Genomic DNA, 27,900 nt, shown 5'->3' with positions numbered 1-27,900 from the left:
GTGGATTTACAGTCATTTAAAAATATAATTACAAGGGACATAGTTCATAGTAGCAGCAATACCTAGGAATCAAAGTTTTTAAAAAAGTAAGACTTACATGAAAAAACTGCAAAATGTTAATGTGTAACTGTGGCAGATGCTGTCAATGCCTCATCATATCACAGGGCTCACTCAGGAATAAAGAGAGGTGAGAGGGAGCTGTGTATAAATCATCAGTTACCTATTACATTTTCCCCCAGCTCCAGTCCAGGAGAAGGATTTGTCAAAATCAGCTGAAATGCTTCATCTCCTTCTGGAATGTCATCATCAAGAATCATGATGTCAACGTTTTTATACCTTTCTCCATTAGCGAAATGAAGGATCTGGTCCAAGAGGCAGAAGTGGGCAGTATTATATTTAAATACACTGGTCTTTTCTAAATGTTTGGAGATAAATATGACATACTGCTGAATGTGAAATAAGCTATTTACAGGATTTTTTCCTTACTTTTTAATGACTTTTTTTTTAACTGACAATTTTAAGTTTAAAAAGCAGTAGGAAGAAAGGAAACTTTTGACTAAGCAGTAAAAGGCAACAAGAGACAAGACAAAAAATATTTTCAAACACTAAAGGTGTTTCAATAAAGTAAAACAAAGCAATGAAAGCCGTTAACATTTTCAAGAAGCATAAGCGACACTCTGGTAAGGTCATCTAATGATACAAATTCTTTAACACAATAATGTGTGTCCTCCAGTATCAAATATTGCAATTAGATAGCAAATGAATTTTTAAAAGTATAAAATATTATAATAAAATAATGAATGAAGTGAAATACAAAATAACCTTTAAAACAGTACTGAAAATTCAATCTATATAATTTACCAGAACAGTGAAGCTATTCCACCAGGTGGAACTCTTCAGCTCTAAGTGACTATGGAATACAGAGTAGTTTATTATTTCAAGGTTAACTGATGTACAGGCCCTAAATCACTGTAACTGTCAATGAATTCACCGTTGGGGTAAAGGCGTAATCCAGTCCCAGCTGCGCTTCCAAATTCTGGGCATACACGAACAGGGAAACATGGCCAAGAGCCCCCGTCCTCCTCTGGGCTACCAACGTTAGACTTCCTTGGGTTTCATTTACTTGAAACCTGTGATAAAGAGAAAACATGCATTCTCCCTTACAAGCTTTCATTCACCGGGTAGTAAAGAGTCTGAAACTCCGCGAAGAGCTCTCACATGGCCTTGGCCTCACCTGCGCTGCCGCCACTCAATCACGCCCCGGGCACCGTCACTCGCATCAATGATGATTTGTGCAGCCAAGCCCTCTGAATCTGAAAAAGCACAAAGGCATATCTTTAAATAAGCAATTAAAAAGAGAACTATTTGGAAAAAAAAAAAAAAGAGAGAACTATTTGATATAGAATTTAAAGACCATACCTTTGGTATACAGAGGTATTGTCAACATGAATCAAAAGATGCTAAGATACAAATACTTCTATGAGTAAGCAAGCTTTTGCTAACAAGACCCACTAACTTACAGAAATCTCATCAACTGAGAACAGGATAAAATAAGCAATTGGAGCTGTTTTTATTTCTATTTTATTAATCCATTTCAAGAAGAAAGGAAAATGGGGAGAGTTGCAAGAAGTAGAAAGAAGAAGGAAAAACTAGGAAAGAGAAAGTGCTACAGAGAAAAATACAAACATCAAAGAGACAGAAACAGGGGTACACAGAGAAGCTGAGATGCGTGGGAAAGAAGGGGAAAGGTTAGGTGGAATAAAGACTAAGCTTAATGTAAATTTTCTAATCCCTTTTTATTCTGTATTCCGTTCACCAAGCTCAGTGTGTTACCGATATCTGTTATTCAGTCTTGAAATAGTAACTAACCAGGTTACTGTTTTGCTCTGTTTTTTCATGTTTGAATTTTATCTTTTAAATTTCAGAAACTCCGCCTTACTCTCAGATCCTTATGACAGCTGTCTAAGTGAAGAAGGGTAAAGAAAGTGGCATTTTCTATGAGTCAGGAGATCAATAACGTGGAGGAAGATGTGACTAGAGGCTACAGGCAGAGGCCCGGTCCCACCATCTCCTAGCTGCGTGGCTGCAGCAGGACTCCTAGCTTCTCTTAGCCTCAGCTCCCTCATCTGTAAAACGGGCAAATATAACAGATGGTAAAGAACCTGCCTCTGATGCAGGAGACCTGTGTTCGATCCCTGGGTCGGGAAGATCCCCTGGAGAAGGAAGTGGCCACCCACTCCAGTGTTCTTGCCTGAAGAATCCCATGGACGGAGGAGCCTGGCGGGCTACAGTCCATGGGGTTGCAAAGTCGGACATGACGAGGTGACTAACACTACGACTACTAAGGAGTGATGGTCCTAATATACAAAACATTTGGAAATAAGAGCATTAGAAAGCACTAACCCAAAGCTAAATTGTTCAAATTATCTCTGAGAACAAGGAAGACGATGGACTCTGTGAGTTTTCTTAGTGTGAACAATAACTTGCAGTAACTGCTTGATATAAACAGCCTAGTCATTGGAATCACATGTTTCTTTTGCATAAAAATGGAAACTTTCCAAATAATAAGTTAAAAAACTGATTATTCCCTTCTGCTACTTCCAAAGTTGTCACACTGAGCCTCAGAAGTGAGTGAGGAAGTCCCACTCCTCAGGCCACAGCTCAGGGCCAGGCTTCTCCCCCTTTAACCCAGGCTCATCTCCCCTCTGCCCAGAACACCTTCTAACCCGGGGACAGGGAACAGGCTGCCTCAGGGCTCCTCGCCACCACCCCCAGCAGCCCATCACATCTGAAAGCTTCCGAAAAACCTTCCAATATCGAATGTCCGAATCGTGAACAGGAGTTTGTGGTTTACTAGGAAGAATTTATCTTTTTAAATTAATCTACATAAATTTGTACTGAGGTTCAAGTTTTACCTTTCAGTCTGTAACGAATTAACTGAGTCTTTTCTAAAGCATGAAAGGAAAGAGATAAAAAGTCAAAACAGAAGCAGAGAATACAACAAACAAACAAATGCTGTTCTTAATCTAAGAGAAAATAAAAACATCCGATCACCTGGAGATCTAATGAAAACAGCAAATTAAATTTTAAAAGGAGAATGACTTCATAAGAACTAATTCTATTTTGAAGATTACAAATTTGTTTATAAAATAATTGCAAAGTTTAAAGAAGCATCACACAATAATTCTTAAATGTCTTTATGCTGTCCAATGCACACAACTACAATATAAGAGGGTCTTTAAATCTAAAAGCTCACCATATTTTCACATATAGCTGAGATTAGCGAACTTCACAATGATCATTTCTGATTAAAAACTGACGAAATTTTATTTCATTCGCAGTGAGTAAACAGAAACAAACAAACAAACAAGGCCACCATACCTAATCTAGGAGGAAATGAAGTGAAAGGAGCCATGATAAGTTCCACATGAGTTAAATTCACGAGGAAATATTCTTCTAGTTCTGGTATATCGTCCTGCAAAAATTCACCCATTAAATTCTCTACAATTATGCTCTCAAGGTAATTACCTCTCACAAGCTGCTTTTTGAAATTATCTTTTAAATATATATATATTTAAATGGTATACAGAAAATATTAAAATCCAGAGTAGAAAAGATTAAAAGTCAGAAAAAAATAAACACATCTTAGCAATGATTTTTTTTCTGATTTAACACCAAAAACAAAAACAATAAAAGCAAAAATAAAAAGTGAAACTACATCAAACTGAAAAGTTTGTGCATGGCAGAAGAAAACATCAAAAAAAGAAAAGGCAACCTATCGAATGGGAGAAAATACTTGCAAATCAATCCAAAATATATTTTGACAGAGTATGACTCATAAAACAGAGAATAGAAAAATGGTTGTCAGGGGCTAGGTGGGGAAGTTGGGGGTGGGGATAGGGAAGGAACTGGTAAAAGAGTACAAACTCAGCTACAGATGATTAAGATCTGAGGCTCTAAAGTCAAACACGGTGATTCCAGCTGACAACACCTTACTGTGTAACTGAAATTTGCTGGTAGAGTAGAATGTGTATGTTCACACACACACAAAAAGATAAACACATTAGGTGATGGAGGTGTTAACTAGATATGCAGAAGCCTTTCACAGAGTCAACATAAATCAACACCATATACGCTTTAACTATCTCCCAATTTTATATACTTTTTAAGATTTTACATAAGTTTTCCAAGCAGTATGGGTTAACTGTACTTCAATAAAGCTGAAATTTTTTTAAAAAAACATAAAACTATTAAACTTTTATATCTGATTATATGCTATTATGTTGAACCACATGAAATCATTTTATATTGATTTCAGTTTTTACCCAGACTAACATGTACACCAATTATATAAATATACAAGCTTAATATTATCTTAAATATAATAAAAGATTTTAAATTGTCCTAATATTCAATTAGAGTGAAGAATAGAATAACATGGTGGGAAAAACACAGGCTTTGTAGTCAAAGAGACCTAGTACAACATTTCTGTAATTTTAGGTGAGCTGTTAAAACTTTCAGCCCTCAATTCTGCCATCTTTTTTTTTTTTTGGCCATGCTGGGTGTTCGTTGCTGCGAGTGTGCTTTCTCCAGCTGCGGTGAGCAGCGGCCACCCTCTAGGTGCTGTGAACAGGCTTATTGCAGAGACTTCTCTTGCTGCAGAGCACCGGTTCTGGGGCTGGCGGGCTTCAGCAGTGGCGGCTCCGGGGCTCTAGAGGACAGACTCAGCCACTGCGGCGCACGGGTTCAGTTGTCCGGCAGCACGTGGGATCTTCCTGGAGCAGGGATCGAACCCGTGTCCCCTGCATCAGCAGGCAGATGCTTAACCACTGGACCACCAGGGAAGTCCAATTCCAATTTATAATGAGGGAAATAACAGCTGTTTGGGGGATACTGATTAAAAATATGTAAAACTGCTTAAACATATTGCATAGCAGATGCTTAACGACTGGACCACCAGGGAAGTCCAACTGCAATTTATAATGAGGGAAATAACAGCTACTTTGGGGATATTGATGAAAAATATGTAAAACTGCTTAAACATAATACATGCGGAGTACCTGGCCTAGAGTGAGTCCCTACAGAGTGATAGATACTTGTGATGGTGAATTTTAATACAATACTATGATTAACAACTAATAAAGCAGGTGCTCAAAACAGGAGGACTAGCAAAACCACATTATCAGTAACCAGACAGACAGCAATATTTACACAGAAATCCTATATATATATATATGAATACACAATACCAGTATATATACCTCTCTCTTCATTTTATTTATGTAGATATGTTGCCATGTGAAAAACTAAGAAAATACAAGTCACTGGCTCTGTCTTCTACAGAATCAGTGACATACAGTGCATGTCTCCCATCTACCCCCACTGTACCCCGTCCCCACAGAACAACTCTCCCAAGTCTGTATATACTGTATATATCCCCCCAGCCTGGCTTATTTCTGCACATACAGACTTGTGGTCTTTTAATCTTGTGCTAATCTGAGAATAGAAAAGGCTACAAAGACCTGGGGAGAAACAAAGGAAACTCTGAAGCTCTGTGTTCATGGAATAAGACTCTGTAAACTAGACCTCTGAAAGGTGACTTTCTGCTTTAAAAACTAACATATCTGAGGAATAATTTGTTTATTTTTATTGTTACGTTAACAGATACTATATTGGAAAGAAGATCACCTTAAAGTTTCATCAAATCTTGTGTCATATGTCACAGACTGAAATAATATTACCTTTCATCTTACAGCTTTAGAATTCTCAAATTATTGTATTAGGTCACAGTGTCACGGTAATCAACAAAACAAGAATTACTGACTTCAGATGGTAGATGGTTTAGTACTTATAATTTTGTAAATGTAAAAAGCTTCTGAGAAAATAAGAATTTTTAAGAAACAGAACCCCCAAAATACGCAGTAGTTGAAATTTCATTTTCTAAGACAATATTCACTCTCTCCCTTCTGCCTCCACCCTCTGCTTCACACAGTCATCTCCTACCCTCTCCATAGGTATTATTTTCATAAACCTCTTGGAAGTGAATTTAGGTGGTTGAAACACCAGGTCCCAAGACAGCACAAGATTCTGCAATGTGAAAAATCATTTAAAACACAATTTCAGTCACCAGTGATTACTTGAAGTTTGACCATAATCACATCTTATACCATCAGCCTCTAGTGAGTTTCCTGCTATCTCTAATTTAACCAGTCTTAACAACTAAGACTCTGACCTACATGGCTTCACTGCTCCAATGAATCCTTCGGAGTAATCAAAATGCTCCTCTGGAATCTCTCAGGCCAATGCGATCTTAAAGGGGACTGCTCTAAAGAAATTTTCTTTATCAAAAGTTGTTTCTATAATAAAATACACAACAACAGATGACTCTATCTAGACAAGAACAGAATCCCTGTGTGGTTAAAAAAAAAAGAAGTCACAAAAAGAGATAAGCTGATTTAAAGGCACCAGAGCATTTAATCGATTTCTACTTGTTACCTGGGTATTCACGTTTAGTGCAGCAACAGCAAAATAAGTGTTTTACCTCAAGGATAGTAATGTCGATGGCTCCTGCTGTTTCCCCTTCTTCTAAAATCAGAAAGCCAACGACCGGGACAAAGTCCACATCTGGCTCGGCGAGGTTTCCTTCTGTTTGGTTCATTCGACTCAACATTCCAGGAACTGTGGCATACGTGACATTAATTGCTCCTAAGTGAATTGGATGGGAAAAGATTTTATAATTAAATTTTTTTTTAAATAGGAGGTTCAAGAAGGAGGAGACAAAGGTATACCTATGGCCGGTTCATGTTAATGTATGACACAAACCAACACGATATTGTAAAGCAAATATCTTTCAATTCAAAATAAACAAATTTTAAAAAATAACATTATGAACTTCTTGACTTTCATAAAAGCACCTCAGTAGCTGCACTACTGGCCCCCAGTTTTTCACCCCTTCCTATGTTTCTGACCTTTACCACGTGACGGCTCAGGGATGCTGCACTGTGGGCAAGGCAGACCGCCCCGCCTCTAGACTTTGAGTTGACCGTACGACTTATTTCTGGTGCCAGCGCAAAGACAAAGGAGGTGCTAGTTCCGAGCCCAGACCTGATGGAATCTGCATGTTTTTGCTTGCCCTCAGTGCTCCTAATGGCAGCAGGAGAAGAATGAGAGGCATGTTGGAATAGAGTCACCCTGGGCCAAGCCGAGCCTCAGTGAGTGGACCCACAGCCCACCCGCTATCACACGCTGCTGAGACTGTATCACTATTCATTGCACAGCGCTTTGTGACACTAGATAGTACAATATTCATTTTTCTCCTGCTCCCGATTTATTTTAGCAATGGCTTTCATCCACCCTAGTAGAATATTTAAAAAGCACCTGCCTGAAAATTCCAGTCATTCAAGAGTAACACAAACCTAGAGATCCAAATTCTCTGTTGATGAAGAGCTTAACTGTCGTGTTAGCCTCCTGCAGCAAAACAAATCTTGATGAAAGAGCAAAATTTAACACTCCGTGTGGTTCATCACTGGCTTCTACGGTCAGAACAGCTGCGCATCCTTGAGCGTCAAGCAGAGCGGCGCCTGCTGGTGAAACTCCTGAGAAAGTCAGGGACCACAAGAAATCGAATAGTGACTTGGCATTAACTTCTAAATATTTAAACATAATCTTAGTCTCTGAAACATAGTAAAGTAAGCAGAAAGTGGTTACTGTTACTTCTCTAACAGAAATCTTTAGATTGACAAACAGAAGCTACCTTTTAGTATTTGTTCTTCTTAATAAATCATGATTCTTTTTTGCTTGACCAATTATTGTTATTATTTGCTATACTGGTCATCTAAATTACAGAAAGTGATCAGAAACTGAGGAAAATACCCAGATAACTTACACAAATTACTAAATCTAATTTATCCCATATAACTGATCCAGAATCCAAATTGGGAGTTGGTGATGGACAGGGAAGCCTGGCATGCTGCAGTTCATGGGGTCACAAAGAGTTGGACATGACTGAGCAACTGAACTGAACTGAGTATAAAATTAATTTCATCAAATTCTACCTTTGGCGATGTATTTTATTCCATAGGACACACTTAGAAAAAATTCTAGAGTTTCAACTGAATCTATAAAGATAAGTATTTTCATGCTGAGCTGATTTGTTTGGATCTAAATTGTTACAGGGCAGATGATATTTAAAGTAACATTTTAAAAATTGGTATCCACCTAACTGTTAAATATAGATAGCAACTATTATTTTTTTTGAAAATAACATACCAGAAAAATAACAATTAAATTCTGCATTACCTTGTGTCCTGACATCATACAGAATGACCTGGTATACTTCTTTCTCCTCAGGAATACTGTCATCCAACAAATGCACAGATATTGTTTTATTCAATGACCCCTGTATCAAACACAAAGAAATTCATCCCTCTACTGTCACTGAGCACAAACTATCTTCTACTTTTATTGTCTTTATAAACCGTGCACCTAAACACATTTTCACTTAAAGTGTTCTGTGACTTAAAAAATAAATTATGTAAGAAAAAAAAAAAAAACCACTGACTCCTAGGAAAATAGGCTTAGAGCAGATAGGGAACAACTGCAAGATTTTGAGTGCCGAGTTAATGTATGTAGATCTTATCTAATAAGCAATGTAGCACTACTAAAAATTCCAGACAATGCAATAAGTTGGAGAGATTTCTATGACAGTGGCAAATGAGAAAAACTGGAGTATGGAAAACAAGACTAGTGTTGTAGGGAAACCAGTTAATAGAAGTCAAATGTAGTAATGAGAGCAGAAGGTTATAGAGGTTTATCTTAATATTTAGGCAGTGGAAAAAAAGAGAAAAAGACTCAAACATGTCATCAGATTAGAATTCCTACCAAGTGAGTCTGGAAAAGAGAAGATGAAGAAAAACAATAAAGTAGTACTAACTTAGTACCCAAGAACTGTTTTTACATAGTTAATCTTTCACCAATCATCTTTCAAAATATCAGAAAGAACACCTAAATGCAAGCTCAAAAACACTGTGTGAACAAGACATAAAAAGACATTTGTTTCTAGGGCTATATTAGCTGTTTCATAGCAATGAAACACTTAAGTTCCAGGGGCAATTAATGTTTCAAGAGCGTGAGGAGTAGGCAAAGAGGGACAAGAGTATTCATCATCTGCAGAATGACAGCTGACATCAACAGCGGGAGGACAGGAGACCAAGAGGGCTTGCCCCAGACACAAAGTCAACCTTTGCTGTTTGCTTAAAGGAGATCTATTCATACAAGGACATATACAAAAACAAGCCCCCTGCTGAAGTCTTAGAAATCCTTTGAGTTCCTAAGGAAGTAGCTGCCTCATTAATCTCTGTTAATCCTTATACTACTTCATCAGAATTTTCCCAGTTTCCTCACAAAACACAGTTTCCTCCAAGTAGTTCAGTACAGTTTTTCGTGGTGCCATTACCTCACGAAAGAAGAGTTGACCAGTAGAGTTAGCAAAATTGAGTTCTAGGTTTTGCCCAATAATTTTCCAGTTAACAGTAACATTTCCTCGACCAGGGGGTGTTCTTATCACATGGAACTGTAAAATTTCTCCTGCAAGTCAAATGTACAGATTGATGAATGCTTTAATGTAAAATGAACTTATTCACATTTGAAATCAACAAAACCCAAATCCCAAACATGCAGCTGCTACAATGCCTTTTCTAAGAACATTACAAACCTGTTCTGTTTGCAATTTTCTAGAAGCTTTATACATGCTTATGCTTCTTAACACATTACTGCTGATTCCACTTCTAAATACTTCCATTTAGTAGAACTTCAGGAAGTTTGATGAGTAAAAGTTAAAAAGCACACGCTAAAATGGAAAACACAAACTTTTCATACACTCCAAAACATGCACCAGAACAGCAATGTTCTGTAAATTTAACAACTAAGTCCTCATGGTCAAAACTAGCAATAATACAAGTAAATTCTTTCTCCACTTCTCAAAAGGACACAAATTCCTTACACTGGTATGCAATGTGATTTTACACAATGCATGCATAAAAATGCTTGCAAATACCTGAAAATCACATTTCTTTAAACTGTAACTTACATATACCACCAATGATTTTGTTTTATAAAAAGAAACACAAAGGAAAGGTGTCAAATCTGTATATCAACCTCTGTAACTTCACCAAAGTTACAGTTATCTTTCCTGGATAATTGAGGCATTTTAGATACTTTCCATTCCTGGCTTTTATCCTCATGTAGTACTTTACAAAACTGAAGAAAATCAAATCAGACATCTCTTCTAAATTACTTAAAGTGAAAAGTAAGCTCCTAAGGAAACTGGTGATGGCTTGCTGAAAATATGCTGCATTCAAAGGTTTGATGATGATGAAGACAAGTTATATTAATGAAGCATATTACTAAAATGTAATAATAATTATAAAAAGATAAGTGAATTGATGTTTAAAAAGCTTTAAAAGAACACATCCTTATTCAAATTTTATAGCATAGACATATAGTTAAAATCCATGCATATTCATTTAAAAATCACTTTTTAGTTATCTAAACAAGTTAAATACTTCCGACCTTTTTTAAAGGAGACTAGCAATAAAACAAAATATGAACAGCCTTTCCAAATATATTTTAACTATCACAGGTTTTTTTACTTCTAATAGGTTTCTTAAAGTATCATAAATTAATTAATTTAGAGATTATCTTAATTTCAATATGTTGTTGTTCAGTTGCTAAGTCATGTCTGACTCTTTGTGACCCCATGAACTGCAGCACGCCAGGCTTCTCTGTCCATCACTATCTCCCTGAGTTTCCTCAAACTCATGTCCATTGAGTCAGTGATGCCATCCAACCATCTCATCCTCTGTCACTCCTTTCTCCTCTTGCCCTTAACTTTTTAATTACCAATAAACAAAAAATTTTCATACTAAATTTGAGCACACATAATTTTAATACAATAAATTATTTGGGAATAGCAGAAAATATAAGAAAGCAAAAATATCAGAAAGACTTCTAAATAAAATTTCCCAAAACAATTCAATATTTAATGTATACATTTTAAAATGCTTCAATATGAAAAAAAAATTGTAATTGTATCATGTTAGCAGGCCATGACTTGGACGTTTTTTGAAACAGAAAGGAAGCGCTACTAGAATGTCCAAAGGTTAGGGTATAACTGAAAGAATGGGTACAATCAGCCATAACTGCCATACCATCCAAAACATTTATACTTGTATAACTCAGAGGAATAAAACACAGACACTATCATGAAACCCCAAAGTAGCTCTCTTGTATACCATGCAGAATTCCACAAGGGTTTATTACTGAAAGACATGGAGAGATCTTTGGTGTTAGTAAGCTGTTTCACCTAGAGTGTTGCCTGGCGACACAAATAAAAAGCTATATAGAGTCATGCATTTCAAGAAAACATAGTAATATTTAAAAATGAATATTATGTAAGTTTGAAAAACTACTAAAGATGTAATAAAAATACAAATGGCAAAAAAAAAAAAAAATGTAGATCAATGGAAACCCATGTTGAAGGGGAACCTGTAAATTTCATAATAAAAAATCACAGTTGTAAGATGGTACATAGAGATTTGGGAATAAATGCACCATGAAAGGTGAAACTAAAAATGAAATGCTAAGGAGAAAGATGTAAAATCTTCCTATGAATTTGTTACATGTAAAAATACTCAGTCTAATACCACTTTTAAGACCACTTTTGAAAATTTAATGATACCATGCAAGTAACTTGTAAGAAAATATGACAAGAAACACAATTTGAAGCACAACACACACTCATAAAAGGTAAATCAAGCACTCCTTAAACACATAATTGTCTAAACCTGCTGAAAATCATATCAATAGTATAAACGATGTGAAGATTTTCTATTAATCAAAAAACTTTGCCTCTTTAAGGCGGACTGCTAAGAATCAGGCCCATTTGAGATGCTTCCTAGGAAAAATTACCAGAAAGCTACCTTCTACCTAGAGAAGGAATCAAAGAATATAGGAAAAGGAAAAAATCAGAAATAGATGCTCAGTCTTCTAAATATAAGGGAAGGACAGAAGACAAGGCCTAGAGAGAAAGTCAAATTTTCAGATAACAAATGTCTCAACATACTGCTTCTAGTTTTTTCCTAAGATGAAGCCCTAGGGAGGGCCCTCCCCTACAGAAAAGTCTAACTCTTGGAAGATCATCTTGATATGAAATTGAAAGTCCAGTAAGAGTCAGTGATACATTTCAACTCTAAGCAGAAGATCTATTATATGTGCTCTTGGCCTAGCCTAACACAAATAAGAACTAGGCATAAAATTCATTTTAATAATCCAGAGTGTTTCATCTACTTGTTGCAAAACAAATCAGGACTCTTTTCACAAAGATAAATATCAAGTACAATATGTATAACAATAATGGAAAACTAAAATATGGGAAAGGTATTTTAATAGATACATGTATAATGGTATACAGGTACCATCCAAATTGACTGTGCTCTACAATAGAAAATGATTTAAAACAATTACAGAAATACAAATAGTACAAAACACATACTGTCAATAAGAACAGTTAAGAGAGAAAGTTGAATGCTTCTAATATAGCAGTTTGATAATTTTTTTAAGAATCACATCTCTTGTTCAAATATTTGCCCACAAAAGATATATGCTGTCTCTAAGAAAAGGAAAAATTTTAAATCTATTGAACATGACATAATGATTCTGATGCTCTAAAGCTGTGAGAAGTGAACCATCTAACACAGATTTATAAAGAGTGCATTTATACACAGCATGCGATAAAAACCTACTCTCCCATATTTCTCAATTCTGCCCATTACATTTGAAAGAAAGTAATATTTACCACTGGGCATCTATCCAATTGCCTTAGGACAAAAATGCAGAAGCAGGACTTTACAGAATTCAATATAATAAACACAAGGGCCATCCCTCCCCATGAACTGAAAATGTATCCTAAAGCCAGAAGTTCAGCACAGTCCACATTTTAAAACTAATCACATAAATGAAACTCCAACACTAGGTCAAAAGCAATGTTAACACTGTCAAAAGCACATATGGCATTTTTATAATTTCATTTCCTTAGCAGTTATCTTTGAAGAATCACCGTGAAGTTTTCATTTTTGTAAACTTCTATGTGATATATATGTCTCTATGCAATCTTGCAGTAACATAAAGAATTATAACACAAAATGCTGAATTCTTGAGGTCGAACATAATGCTTTTGAAAAAAGAAAATTAACTTAGACTCTAAGAAAAGGTTCAGGAGGAAAGGGAAAGAAAAGTAAACTAAAAAAATAGAAATTTCTTCCATTTTTTATTTAGAAAATGTAAGAAGTCTAGGGAGTACTAATAAATGAAAGCAATACATCTTTCTGCTTCCTGTAGCAAACTCATGCTCTTAAGTTGATATGATAAAGCAGCTATCTAACCAACAACAGACATGGACCATGCGTTTTAAGGATCAATCATTTTTCCTGTTTGCATCCCCTGCAGATATTTAGCTGTTGGAAACTACAGAGACCACAAGGCTTTCAGGTTAAGTTCGATCAGGTGAAAGCGAACACAGGTATCAGAATGTGCAGTTTCTCCAAGATGACTTGGAGCTCAGCACGAGAGCCTAAGTTTCTTCAGAGCCCCCAGCCCACCTCTACCACCACCATCCAGATTTCCTTAAGATGAACATCATGACACTAGCTCCTTTATAGTTCTAATCCCCCTAAAGTGATCCAAGACATCCAAATACTTTTGTACTCTTAGGGAAAAAACCCCATCATACTGCCGAAAATCATATACCTAGAGCAGCTCTTAAGTCCTCCAATAAATCTAATCCTTTCTGGTTACTGAATTTATTCCCTCCATGAAACCAACACTTTTATTCTCTTCTTCTACATTACCTTCTTCTCTGTATTTCTTCAACAAAATAAAAAGTGAAGTGAAGTCGCTCAGTCATGTCCGACTCTTTGCGACCCCATGGACTGTAGCCTACCAGGATCCTCAGTCCATGGAATTTTCCAGGCAAGAATACTGGAGTGGGTTGCCATTTCCTTCTCCAGGGGATCTTCCCAAACCAGGGATTGAACCCGGGTCTCCCGCATTGTAGGCAGACTCTTTACCGTCTGAGCTACCAGGGAAGCCAAAATAAAAACAAGTCCAAAATACTCTATGCTTTACTATCTACAATGTAAAAAGTCTAGGGAGTACTAACTAATGAATGCAATTCATTGTCCTATTTCCTATACCAAACTCATGCTCACAGGTTGATATGATAAAGCAGATTTATTATATCTATTTTATCATATCATATATGATACGATAATCATATCAGCTTTCTCCAGTTTCTCTCCTCTCCTTGCTCTCAGAGCCAATAAGCTGAATATCCCCAAAGGCAGTGCTTCTCAGCCCTAAAGCAGTGAAAGACAAGGGGGCTTTGTTTTGTTTTTCTTGATCTATCATAGACTGACAGTTTTGTAAAACAAACAAAAATGAGTAGGTAAGTTAAATGTCAAAAGGACACACATACAAAATATAAGCCCAAAGATATCACTTTCGGATTTCACAGCAAAATGAGATTATAAAAGTCTCTAGAAAAGATTATTTCCATTTTCGAATTTATCTTGTCACAAACCAGAAGCAAAAAACACTTTGAGTGAAGACATCAACTTGAGGACCAGACTTTGAGGGGCTAACTGCCCCCAGGGCGTCTACATCCCGTCTTTTATCCTCAGTAATTTGCCGACCATCCCGAGTTGTCTAAAATTCCTCTGCAGTTACTACTGTTTCCTATAGCCCATTTGCGAATCTAATCTCACTGGTTGCCCAAGTTGAATCATATCAACCTGTGAGCATGATTTTGGTACAGGAAATAGGACGGCACAGACATAAGGCTTACTTTCTTTTGATAACTAATGAGAACACACTCTTATTTTGGTCTCTTCCCACTCCTCTGGCAGAGCATTCTCTCCCCTCTCTCCTTTGCCTTCTGCCTTTCCCGGACCCTAGCCTGGTATTTCACATAGCTCCATCCTTGACAACTTGCCTTTCTTCCTCCAACCACCAAAATCTTAATAGTTTTCCTGATTCCAACTATTATCTCTAAAAATCCAATTCCTCTAACTCGAGATGGAGTCAGCTTCTCTCATCCATTTCCTCCTCTCACATGGACACTGCTACTCAAATTCATTATTCTTTCAACTCAAATATTTACCCAACATTCCTGCATTGCCAAGTTCTACAGCAGATGTAAGTTCAAGCAAAACAAAGCTTCTCACAAGGTGCCCTAGAGCATAAGCTCTGGATTCAGACAGCACTAGGTTTAAGCTCCACCACGAATAACTGTGTGCCAGGTAGTTCCTCTCACATTCAGTTTCCTTGTCTGAAAACCTGGTGTGTATCATCGTACCCACTTCATAGCCCTGTTGTTAAAATTAAGCGAAATAATAGATGTAAAATGTCTGGCAGGCAGAAAACACTCAATAAATGTTATTGTTCTTGTCACTATTATGAAGATTAACTTCTCCTGTGGTGACTTTTCACTCGTATTTTACTACAAATAATTTTTTTTGAGAGTTGATGATCTGTCTTTAGACTGGATTTATACTGAATTCGTTAGTCACTTTTACTCACTGTTGCTATGACAATATCAGATTCTAAACCATTAATAAGAGGGAAGAGTGTTGGAAAATGTCTCAGATATTTGCATTAAGTTGAATAAACTTGCAAGTTGGGAATATGGTAAGGAGCAGAACCACAACACTCGCTATAGGATTCTGTCCAGTCACTTAATCCGTGTGTCAGTTTTCTCATCGTAAAAATCAAAGTCCAAATGCATGACCTATATCCTTTTCATTTCTCAAATCTTTGAGATACAATTATTTTTAAACACAAATTATAGTGAAACCCAATCTATAAATACCAGTTTTATCTCAAACAGATTTATTCAAAGACAAAAACATTGTCATGATGCTTTAAACAAATACAAAGCAGCCTATAAATGTAAACCCTATAAATGATGTAAAATATTAAGTTTCAAAGAAATTACTGTTTTTTTACAGGAAAAGGGGATACTTTATAAATTTTCTAATTTGGCACTTAGTTCATAAATATACTGCCATACAAATATAAAATCCAGGCTCAAATAGTCACTGATTAGAAACTACTATTTGTTTGGAACAGTCAATATTTCACCATTTAATATCAATAGTTAACCCTTAGCACACATATGCTCTGTGCCTAAAACTAGGCTAAGCACTTAGCATTTAGAGCTATCTTAATCCTCCCACAGAAACCTACGAAGGAAATAGCATTTCCCGTAAGTTAACAGATGAGAAAGCTGAGCATCCCAGGTTTGACCCATTTCCTTAAAATCACACTAGTGCCAGTGGCAAGCTGGAACACAATACCAATCTGTGAGGCTCCTGAATCGAGTTAAACAGTTAAACAGCCCTCTCCCAAACAAGCTCCATGTATATTAACAGAGCCAGCTGTACAAAATAATGAAAGAATTTGTGAAAATGGGAAACTTTAAAAGACAAGACAAAAAATTACCTCCATGGAAAAGAGAGTGAATGTGCTCAACAATAAAAAGAACCCACCTTCATGACCTATGAGAGATCTGGAAGCAGTCTGAAAGCTAACAACGCCCGCCACATTGTCATTGGCCAAAATGTTCACTCTGACGGTGTCGGAACTGGGCAAAATTCTACTTCCACCTTCCGTGTACACCAAACTAACTACAATGATTTCATCATCCTCTGGCTCGGAGTCATCCAAAATGGTCAAAAGAGCAACCTTTTTGGTTTCACCTGTAAAGAATTAATGGGATAAGACCCAAGTAAGAAAATCATCAATAGAGAACTCATAAAGGTCCACAATAACTTCCTTCAAAAACTGTTAAGTTAAAATGTGTGGGTTCTCAGTCGCTCAATCATGTCGGACTTTCTGCAACCTCACAGACCGTAACCTGCCAGACTCCTTCCTCTGTTCATGGCATTTCCCAGGCAAGAACACTGGAGTGGGTTGCCAATTTCTCTTCCAAGGACTCTTACCCACCCAGGGACAGAACCCGTGTCTCCTGCATCTCCTGCATTGCCAGGTAGATTCTTTACCACTGTGCCACCTGGAAAGTCCTTTAAGTAAAAATACAGTTCAATTATAACAGTTCAATATCATGAGCAATATTAGTGTCACTCACTATAAGCAAATGTTGTGTTAGTCTGTATATCCTTTCACATAAAAAGCACTGTAAAATTTCATTAACATGGACAGACTGTGGAAAGGACATTTTGAATTTGGAAACTTAAACGGTAGAATTATTTCAAGGAACCATGACTTTATTCCTGGTCTCTAGCCTAGAACCATGACCTAGCAAGGGAAAGAGACTCTGAAGCAACTACTGTTTAGAAACAGCTCCTTCTATAAGGGTGGATCTCATTCTCATCCTGGTGTTACTGTGAATGATTTTCAGATAATCAAGCCAAAACTTCCCTGAAAGACCAAGGACACTTAGGGAATACTGGAATGGGTTGCCATTTCCTATTCCAGGGGGTCGTCCCAACCCAGGGACTGAACCTGCATCTCTTCTGTCTCCTGCACTGGCAGGCGGATTCCTTACCACTAGCATCACCTGGGAATCCCCATGACCCTGGTATGTTTTATCAATTCAGTGTTAAGACTGCTTCAAGAAAATATACATTACCTGAGAATACAGGTCAACTACAAAATATAGCCCATTTTGCATGATGCTAAAGTTACAACTCAAGGTAACACTAACTGTTGTAATGGTACTACATCACATGATAAATTCTTTATAGTTACCAGAGCCACTAAAACGTTTAATCTTAAATTTTCATCTCCACTCCCTCCTCAAATTTTCATTACTTTCCTTGAAATAGGGGAAAATGTTACCAATTGCTAACCTATGCACATACATACCTCCCACATCAAGTGTATCAGTATTCCATTGTTCCCAAAATCAATTACTAGGAAATAACCATTATAGAGGGCTTCCCTGATGGCTCAGCAGGTAACGAATTCATCTACAAGGTAGGAGACCCCGGTTCGATTCCTGGGTCGGGAAGGTATCCCCTGCAGAAGAAAATGGCAGCCCACTCCAGTAATCCTGCCTGGAAAATTCCATAGACAGAGGAGTCTGGCAGGCTGCAGGCTACAGCCCACAGGGTTGCAAAGAGTCAGACACGACTGAGTGACTAAGCACAAGCCCAACCATTATAGACAAGTTTTAAACTATCTTAAAAAGTTACTCTAAAATGTAATGCTTCCTAGATGTTTCAAAAGTATAATCTATATGCATCATAACCCCTAATTACTGTTTCCAAAAAAGTATATGCATTAAAGGATAAAATATGCAAGGAACTGCTCTAAGATAAGAAACTGCTAATAACATTTACTTCCTTCATTTTATTGTATAAACTGAAGCTTTAATGAGTATAATTTCTTTTCAATCAGAAAAAAAAAAAAAAAAACTATGTTAAAAAGCCACATAGGATTTTAAGTGCCCAAATCATGAGTTTAAAAATGATTTCAGTAAAGATATCTTTCTTTCACCCAAAGAAAACTATGTTAAATATATGAACGTTCAAAATTTTCAGATACTTGGTGATTCAATCAACCCTGGAAAAGAACTGGTTAATCTGCACTAATCTTAATTATTGTCCAAGTTCTCTATAATTTCACTGTTCATGAAAATTTAAAATAGTGATCCCATTCAAGTCTAAGACCAGTATTACAAGCTCATCTATCACTAGGTCACTATGCTTAATATAACATTAATAAAGTCACCCAATGAAGTGAAAGTCGCTCAGTCATGTCTGACTCTGCAATCCCATGGAGCCTGCGAGGTTCCTCTGTCCATGAAATTCTCCAGGCCAGAATATTGGAGTAGAGTGGGATCAAACCCAGGTCTCCCTCTTGAAGGCAGATTCTTTACCATCTGAGTCACCAGGGAAGCCCAAATTTACACTATTTATGCTGTTGCTGTTGTTGAGTTCTAAGTCATATCCAACTCTCTGTGAGCCCATGAACTATAGCACAACAGGCCCCCCATCCATGGGATTTCCCAGACAAGAAAACTGAAGTGGGTTACCATTTCCTTCTCCAGGGGATCTTCCCGACCCAGGGAGGGACTGAACCTGTGTCTCCTGCAGTGGCAGGCAGATTCTTTACCACTGAGCTTCGGGAAGCCCTTATACTATTTATACTTGTTATTTTCTTTGGAGGTTTATCCTGATTTGTCAGTGCATATGAAAAAGCTTCCCATTTCTTGGCTGTCAATACTTTTTACTCACATGTTTAATTGTGATACATGGCTCATTCTTATAACTTCCTTTACAAAACTAAAACTTGCTTTAGATATGCTTCTACATTTCCTTAAAGGCTCTGCTATCACACATAAGAGGGATAAAATCCTCACATTCCCTGAAAATCTCCTCTTTTTATTCAACTAAAAAGATACACACATAGGGCCTCATCAGCCCTCTAGATGTCAGGTCAACCATTAACAAGCCAACTACTACTTTTTTTGTTCACTTTTACATATTAACAAGAATGTACATAGTAAGAATGCATATGAACACTATCATAAAAATGGACTATGATGACTTTCCCGGGGAAACGGAAATCCATTGAGAGCCATCACTCACCTTCAGTAAAGGTCAGAATGTCTCCAGCACCAACAAAATCTAAACCTTCAGTAGCTGTTCCACCAACAACACGCCATTCGACTGTCACCTGACCTAAGCTGCCCCCGGTCCTGTGGATCACCATCTCCACTGTGGTTTGAGGCTGCTCCTGAACTTCGACATATAAGCCATCTTCGGAGGTGTTGGGACTAATACTGTATATCACAAACACTCCAAAGGCATCGCCATTTAATGCTATGACAACTGTAGAAGTGTTTGGCTGTCCTATGGTTGGCTGGTTTTTGAAACTGGCTGTGATGTTCATGAGATGAACTTCGAGGAGAGAAATCAGGAAACTCTCATCCATCTCTGGGAAATCGTCGGGAAGAATGGAAACGGTGAGATTTGCGAATTCGTCGCCTTCCAGCATGATGGCCCACTGCCTCGCCACAGGCTCATAGTCACTGCCAGCCACGGCCTGACCGCTGAACAGAGATGCTACTCTGGTCACGTTTTTCTTGTAGGTCCAGAAGTCGGAGTTGCTAGCAGTGGGGCTGGTCCAGGAAGTCATCCAAAAGCACTGGGGGCCTTCAGAAGCACTGAGAAAGGAAAACGCTGAGCACGCATGTTCTCTGAGGCACGAGGTGGCACAAGAATCCTGGGGTTCCCCCGTCGCAGAGACATTCACCCAAGTTCTCCAGAGTGGGTCAGGCACCCCTTGAATTGGCGATTCATAGTAGGACAGTAAGTCTTGACCCTCCTCAACTGCAAGAGCCACTACATCAATATCAGAAGTGCTGTAGAACAACAACAGCCGACCAAAGTGCCCTCCGCTAAAACGTGGGGTGACAAAAGACAGGTTAGGCACTCAGAGCAAGCTGTGCATTACACGCAGAGGACAGAACGCTGACTGCGGTTCCACTTTTTTAAATGGATAAAGTACTAGCACAGACACAACCAATTTTCTTAATTAGATTTCTATGTCTCATTGAGTTTTCTCATGTAAGGAAACCTGGTTCATTATCATTCAGATAATACTTATTTTTAACCCAGCAATGAAAATATCTTGCAAGATACACAAATCATATCCATTCCAGAATTTTCAAGCAGAGTGAGGAAATGAATCTTCACCACTAACTTTCGCTGAAACAAGGAATGATACCGACAAGGGTACATTTCCTTAAAGAAATGTAAATGTAATTACTTGCCACAAGGTTCCAAGACCATCTATTTTTTTATTTCTGAAGGAGCTCAGTGAACGGTAGGTATGCTGCCTCACAAAAGAAAGGCAGGAGAAAATAAGAACCTGAAAATCAACTACTTCATATGGCATCTGAATGATTTTCAATTTAGAAACCAGTTGCTTTTTAAGTTCTAATTCAAATAAATCACCAATTAAAGCAATAAATGTCTGGGGTTAGAAAGCCAAATAATGCATAACCCATTTCACTAATAAAAGTTATGGGAAAAACAATGAGTATTTTATAGTGATAATAAGCATAATTTAATTAACAGATTATAATAACCTGTAAAATATTTTACATTATGTAAAAATTACCATAATTAAATTATTGGATTGTGCAAGAGATCTTTTTCCACCACCCCGCAAGTCCCAAACAGCCATCTCATATACCTTCTCCTGACAGTTATGTTAGCACAGGAACTTCTCTCCAGAGGCTCTTGAACACGAGAAACCGACTGAACAAAGGCTACTGTACCATAAGGATTATCATTGGCAGGAATAATAATATTTGCCACTCGATCTAACCCAATAGTACCTCCATCAGAGGCATCAGTTAGTTGCACTTGGATAACCTAAAAATACAGTGAAAACTTCCTTAACAGAATCCCGGTTCTGAAATTAGAATAAACATGATGCAAGAAAAAAAATCAAAGCTATCCATACAAGAACACAATATAGAGGAATACAAATGAACATAAAGAAACTCCTCTAGCACATTTACAAACCTAACATGTAACAGAACAATCCTTCACCAACTTTAACACTAGAGCATGACTGCACATAAGAAATACAGGCTGTTTAAGTTCCTTAATATTCTGTTATACAATCACATGAATCAATTTTAAGATGTCTCTTTATGTTTACCACTTCAATAATATACTTGTAATCCCTACACGCTTTTTTACTAAGGGAGAATATTGCATATGTGTTTCATGAATAGTTCATTTATTATGCTTTATTTCCCACATTCTCGTAAGTGGAAATTCTCTGATAAAATTTGAAACAAAAATATATCATGATGTCACCTAAATTTAGAGGAAAGGAAAGAGAAATGTTTTATATGTATTAACTAATAACTAATATTTAAGAAGTGAGTAATGACACAATTAGCACTCAACTGAAATTTTATGGACTTCCCTTCTACAAAAATTTGACACTATTAAAGAATAAATGCTGTTAAATCTAATTTTATGAGCTCTAGGTTTTAATAATACTTGAATTTCATAAAATAAAATTATCTCCAGCCAACATATGTCAGTGATGAATCAACTTCCCCACTGAGACACTATCTTTATTTGCCACTGCACTTCTTTATCATGAAAAATAAATATCAGGCAAATAAATCTCACAAGGAATTTGTCACAGAGTAAATCCTAAAGAATAAATGAATGAGCAGAAAATCAAAATCCACATATAATTAAGATTGATTGGCTCACACTCAAGCCAAGAGAGATTATGAATACAAACAAATTAAGTTTATGTGAAACAACACAGCAAACTTTCTGCCAGGTTATATATGTTTAATCACTTATCCAAAATGTAGAAAAATATAATTGTACGAAAAAATAATCTTATACTAGTAAACTAGTATGTGAACAAGAATGAGACCTATTTCTAAAATATTGTTTTTTTTTTCTGTAAAGATCACTTTCACACTACCAAATTTTGAACATTCTGCAGAAATAACTTATTGGACACCTCTATAAACGTCACAATAACAGGCATCTGTTCTAATCACTATAAGACAAGATACGGTTTACAGTGTCATTCTAGACTAGCCATTCCTCTCACCTCTTCAATCTCCGGAACGTCGTCAGCCAGGACCTCTAACAACAAGGTTTGAATGGTTTCCCCAGGGGCAAAGGTCACATTACCTGAGACAACTCGCAGGTCGCCAGTAGCAAGCTGTCCATTAATAGTGGCAACCCACTGAACAGTAACATTGCCGAGTGTCCCAGAATTTCGAATTATTGGCAGGTTTACCTTCACTGAGTTAAACTCAGGTTCCTCTACAGTAAGTTTAGTAATCTGAAAACCTAAAGGGCAAAGCAGAGATAAAGTCAAATACAACGTGAAACTAAGTCAACATAGAGTGAACCAACTGCCATCCTATCGTCAATTCCTTCTTTCCCCCCAAGCAACCTAAGAGGCTAAACTCCGCAAAATCAGAGACACATGATATGATACAAATTGCTCAGGCCTGTCAAATTTAACCAGAAATCATAAACTCAGATGCCCACAGGGGTCAGACGTGTATCAGTCATGAGTGAAGCTGATCCCATGACTTCTGGGGTGAATGGCATGGTACAAACCTGGCAGTTGGCATTTTGCTCCGAAGACTGATGCTATGCAAAAAGGGGGGCTTGATGTCACCATACTGTTTTACTATAAAGAAACTCCAGAAATTCAGATTCTTGTACAAATTTCTGTGAATCAGTTCTTTTAACAATTGGTCTAAGATTCACAAGATACATCCACGAGCCAGACCTGACCTAAACGCCTAAAAGTGTATGATCTCTAGGTTTATGATAAGAGGTTGATTTCTAACCACAGGTGGTGAACATACATAGATGTCTTTATATATCAGTAATAGCAGGTTAAAAGGAAACAAGATTAAATCAATTTTGAGGCTCTAAAAATAAAGAAATGTATGAATCTATACAAATAAGTAAGAGACACGGACTAGTCTCATTACCAAATAATCCATAGGGATCATCAGAGGCCTCAATAATAATGATCGCCTCTGTTAACGCCCCGAGTTTCGCCCCTCCTGTTGTTTCATTCAGCAGTTGCACAAGAAAAGACTCTTCCAGCTCAGGGTAGATGTCATTAATGATATATATTGGCACAGCTTTACTGGTTTCCCCTTCTAGTAAGACCACATCCGATGAAGCTATACTATAATCTTCACCTACAAAGACAAAAAGAAAAATGCTAAGACTTCTTCTAGGACATGATAATAAACTCCCCATAAACTAGGGAAATACTATGACATATCACAATTCATGGACACAGTTCGCAAGATGTTCCTGAGGCCAGTGATTGCATTTATTTTAAACAGAAGATTTCACCTCTCTTGCAAGAAAAAAATGGGTTTGATACAACACAATAATGAAAAACCATTCTGACTATTCAAGTTCATGTCTTCATTTTTAGAAATACATATACATAGTGTTCTACTTGCCATATACACATATAGATGATACAAATATACACAGACATATAGATTATGGATATGCACATGAACATAAAGAATCATTCACTACCACAATATGGCCTCTTATTTACAAAAGTAAAAAAACATGTATGGTACTTTCAAAATAAAGAACAAGAATTCTGATTTCACTGGGGAGACCAATCACACTGCTGCACAGAGATGGGCATGTCAGTATCATCAATCAATCTTACAGCTGGAAAACATGAATTTTTCTACAGAGTTGGATTAAAAACTACTAATGTATACCCCATATGGATCACAGCCTTGTCATGGTGAAGGGGTTTGCGTAATGCAACGAAGCTATGAGCCATGCTGTGTAGGGCCACCCAAGACAGATGTGTCATAGCAAAGAGTTCTCACAAAACATGGTCCACTGGAGAAGAAAATGGCAAATTATTCTAGTACTCTTGTCTCGAAAACCCCATGGACAGTATGAAAAGGAAAAAAGATATGACACCAGAAGATGAACCCCAGAGGTCAGAAGCTGTCCTATAAGCTCCTAAGGAAGAGACGAGGACAATTACTAATAGCTCCAATAAGAATGAAGTGGCTGGGCCAAAGCGGGAACTTCTTTCTCGACACTTAGCTGTGGATGTATCTGATGGTAAAAGTAAAGTCTAAGGCTCTATACTTCCACGGTATAATCATAAGGAATATGATTTAGGTCATATGATATTAGGTCACTGACTAGTCTAGTGGTTTTCCCTACTTTCTTCTTAAGCCTGAATTTTGCAATGAGGAGCTCATGATCTGAGCCACAGTCAGCTCCAGGTCTTGTTTTTGCTGAGCTTCTTCATCTTTGTCAAAGAATATAGTCAGTCTGATTTCATATTGACCATCTGGTGATGTTTATGTGTAAATTCATCTCTTTTGTTTTTGGAAAAAGATGTTTGCTATAACCAGCATGTTCCCTTGAGAAAACTCTGTTAGTGTTTTCCCAGCTTCATTTTGTACTCCAAGGCCAAACTTGCCTATTACTCTGGGTGTCTCTTGATTTCCTACTTTTACATTTCTATCCCCTATGATGAAAAGGACATCTTTTTTGGTGTGAGTTCTAGTAGGTGGTGTAGGTCTTCATAGAACCATTCACCTTTGGCTTCTTTGACATCAGTGGTTGGTGCAGAGACTTGATTACTGTGATATTGAATGGGTTTTGTTGGAAACAAACCGAGATCATTCTGTCATTTTTGAGATTGTACCCAAGTACTGCATTTTGGACTATTTTGCTGATTACGATTATACCGTGGAAGTGACAGATTCAAGGGATTAGATCTGGTAGACAGAGTGCCTGAAGTACTATGAACAGAGGTTCAACACATTATATAGCAGGTGATGGCCAAAGCCCAAAAAAAGAGAAATGCAAGAAGCCAAAGTGGTTGTGTGAGGAGGCTTTACAAATAGCTGAGAAAAGAAAAGAAGTGAAAGGTAAGGGAGAAAGGAAAAGATACACCCAACTGAATGTAGAGTTCCAGAGAATAGCAAGGAGAGATAGGAAGATCATCTTAAATAAATAGTGCAAAGAAGTAGAGGAAAACAATAAAATGGGAAAGTCTAGAGATCTCTTCAAGAAAACTGGCAATATCAAGGGAACATTTCATGCAAGGATGAACACAATAAAGGACTGAAACAGTAAGGACCTAACAGAAGCAAATAAGATTAAGAAGAGGTAGCAAAAATACAAAAAAGAACTACAGAAAAAAGATCTTAATGACCCAGATAAGCAGGATGATGTGGTCACTCACCTACAGCTGGATATCCTGGAGTGTGTAGTCAAGATGGCCTTAGCAAGAATCACTGTGAACAAAGCCAGTGGATGTGACAGAATTCCAGCTGAGCTATTTCAAATCCTAAAAGATGATGCTGTGAAAGAGCTGCACTGAATATGGCAGCAAATTTAGAAAACAGCAGTGGTCACAGGACTGGAAAAGATCTACTTTTCACTCCAAACCAAAAAAAGAGCAAAGCTAAAGAATGTTCAGACTACCATACAATTGCCCTCATTTCACATGCTAGCAAGGTAATGCTCACAATCCTTCAAACTACGCTTCAGCAGTTCATGAACCAAGAACTTCCAGATGTAAAAGTTGAGTTTCAAAGAGGCAGAGAAAATAGAGATCAAATTGCCAATATCCATTGGATCACAGAAAGAGCAAGGGAAGTCCAGAAAAACATCTACTTCTGCTTCATTGACTACAGTAAAGCCACTGATTGTGTGGATCACAACAAACTGTGGAAAATTCTTCAAGAGATGGGAATATCAGACCACCTTACCTGCCTCCTGAGAAATCTATATGTGGGTCAAGAAGAAACAGTTAGAACGGAACAGGAAAAATGGACTGGTTCAAAATTGGGAAAGGATTATGACAAGGCTGTATGTTGTCATATTTCTTATTTAAATTCTAAGCAGAGTACATCATGCAAAATACCAGGCTGGATGAATCACAAGCTGGAATCAAGACTGCCAAAAGAAGTATCAATAACCTCAGAAATACAGATGATACCACTTTAATGGCAGAAAGTGAAGAGGAACTAAAGAGTCTCTTGATGAGGGTGAAAGAATAGAATGAAAAAGTTGGTTTAAAACTCAACATTCAAAAAACTAAGATCATGACATCCAGTCCCATCACTTCATGGCAAATAGATGGGCAAACAATGGAAACAGTGACAGATTTTATTTTCTTGGGCTCAAAAATCACTGCAGACAGTGACTATAGCCATGAAATTAAAAAACACTTGTGTCTTAGAAGGTATGACAACAAACCTAGACAGTATATTAAAAACTAGAGACATGGAGGAGCCAAGATGGCGGAGGAGTAGGACGGAGAGACCACTTTCTCTCCTAGAAATTCATCAAAAAAATAACTGAACGCAGAGCAAACTTCACAAAACAACTTCTGATCGCTAGCTGAGGTCATCAGGCGCCCAGAAAAGCAGCCCATTGTCTTCGAAAGGAGGTAGGACAAAATATAAAAGATAAAAAGCGAAACAAAAGAGCTAAGGACGGAGATCCGTCCCGGGAAGGGACTTAATAGAGGACGTTCCCAGACACCGGGAAACCCTCACACTGGCGGGCCTGGGGAAAGTGTTGGAATCTCAAGAGTTTGAATCTGACTGGGAGGGATAGAATAAATAAAACCCACAGATTACGAGCCTAAAAGCAACTCCCAGCAGAAAAGTACCCCAGACGCCCGCATCCGCCACCAGCAAGTGGGGGCGGAACGGAGAGGAGCGGGCGGCATTACTTGGGGCTGGATCCGGGCCTGAGTGCCCTGAGGACAATCAGAGGGAGCTTTTGTGAGTTGCCAGCTTGAACTGTGGGAGAGCAAAAGAGAGACAGAAAATTAACCGGCCCGAACACACTGCCGGCCGTTCGCAGAACAAAGGGACCGAGATTCTGGGCGGCCGAAGTCCGCCGGGAGGGTCGCGGCGAGGGAGGGCGCGGGCGCCCGACCACCGCGGGCGGGAACTGGGGCTGGGGACGCGGAGGGCAGAGGGCGCGCACGCCCGACCGGCGCGGGCGGGGACTGAGACTGGGACCGCGCAGGGCAGAAGACGCGCCGCACCCGGGGAGAGAGCGCCCGTCAGGCGCCTGGCTGCCTGGGCCGCTCGGGCGGCGTGGGGCCGGAGCGCGGGCCCGGCTTTGTGTGCCGCGCTTTTGTGAATCGCCCGAGGGCTGGAGCCGCGCGCAGCGTGGCGCACGCTTCAGACAGAAGAGCCTGGAGCCTGAGCAGCGCAGACCGAGAAAAGAGCGCAAGCCTCTCCCGGGAGCGCCGGCCCCTCCCCGCACAGCCCCT

General features: G+C 38.1%; 1 protein-coding gene across 1 annotated transcript in view; it reads right to left on the bottom strand.

Moving 5' to 3' along the window:
- Positions 1 to 27,900, bottom strand: part of ADGRV1 (adhesion G protein-coupled receptor V1) — a 560,737-nt gene that overhangs the window by 415,076 nt on the left and 117,761 nt on the right. The window contains exons 30-42 of the mRNA XM_065942069.1: positions 23,585 to 23,800; positions 22,681 to 22,925; positions 21,280 to 21,461; positions 19,668 to 20,479; positions 16,602 to 16,811; positions 9,455 to 9,585; positions 8,299 to 8,398; positions 7,416 to 7,595; positions 6,542 to 6,705; positions 3,382 to 3,475; positions 1,235 to 1,313; positions 992 to 1,130; positions 221 to 362 (exon numbers count right to left, since the gene is read on the bottom strand). Coding sequence (XP_065798141.1) covers positions 221 to 362; positions 992 to 1,130; positions 1,235 to 1,313; positions 3,382 to 3,475; positions 6,542 to 6,705; positions 7,416 to 7,595; positions 8,299 to 8,398; positions 9,455 to 9,585; positions 16,602 to 16,811; positions 19,668 to 20,479; positions 21,280 to 21,461; positions 22,681 to 22,925; positions 23,585 to 23,800 — 2,694 coding nt within the window. The remainder of the gene's footprint in view (positions 1 to 220; positions 363 to 991; positions 1,131 to 1,234; positions 1,314 to 3,381; positions 3,476 to 6,541; positions 6,706 to 7,415; positions 7,596 to 8,298; positions 8,399 to 9,454; positions 9,586 to 16,601; positions 16,812 to 19,667; positions 20,480 to 21,279; positions 21,462 to 22,680; positions 22,926 to 23,584; positions 23,801 to 27,900) is intronic.

Source organism: Muntiacus reevesi, chromosome 1 (assembly GCF_963930625.1).
Source record: "Muntiacus reevesi chromosome 1, mMunRee1.1, whole genome shotgun sequence".
Lineage (NCBI taxonomy): Eukaryota > Metazoa > Chordata > Mammalia > Artiodactyla > Cervidae > Muntiacus > Muntiacus reevesi.
Note: the sequence above shows the minus strand (reverse complement) of the source record. Positions and strands in the feature narration are given on the sequence as shown.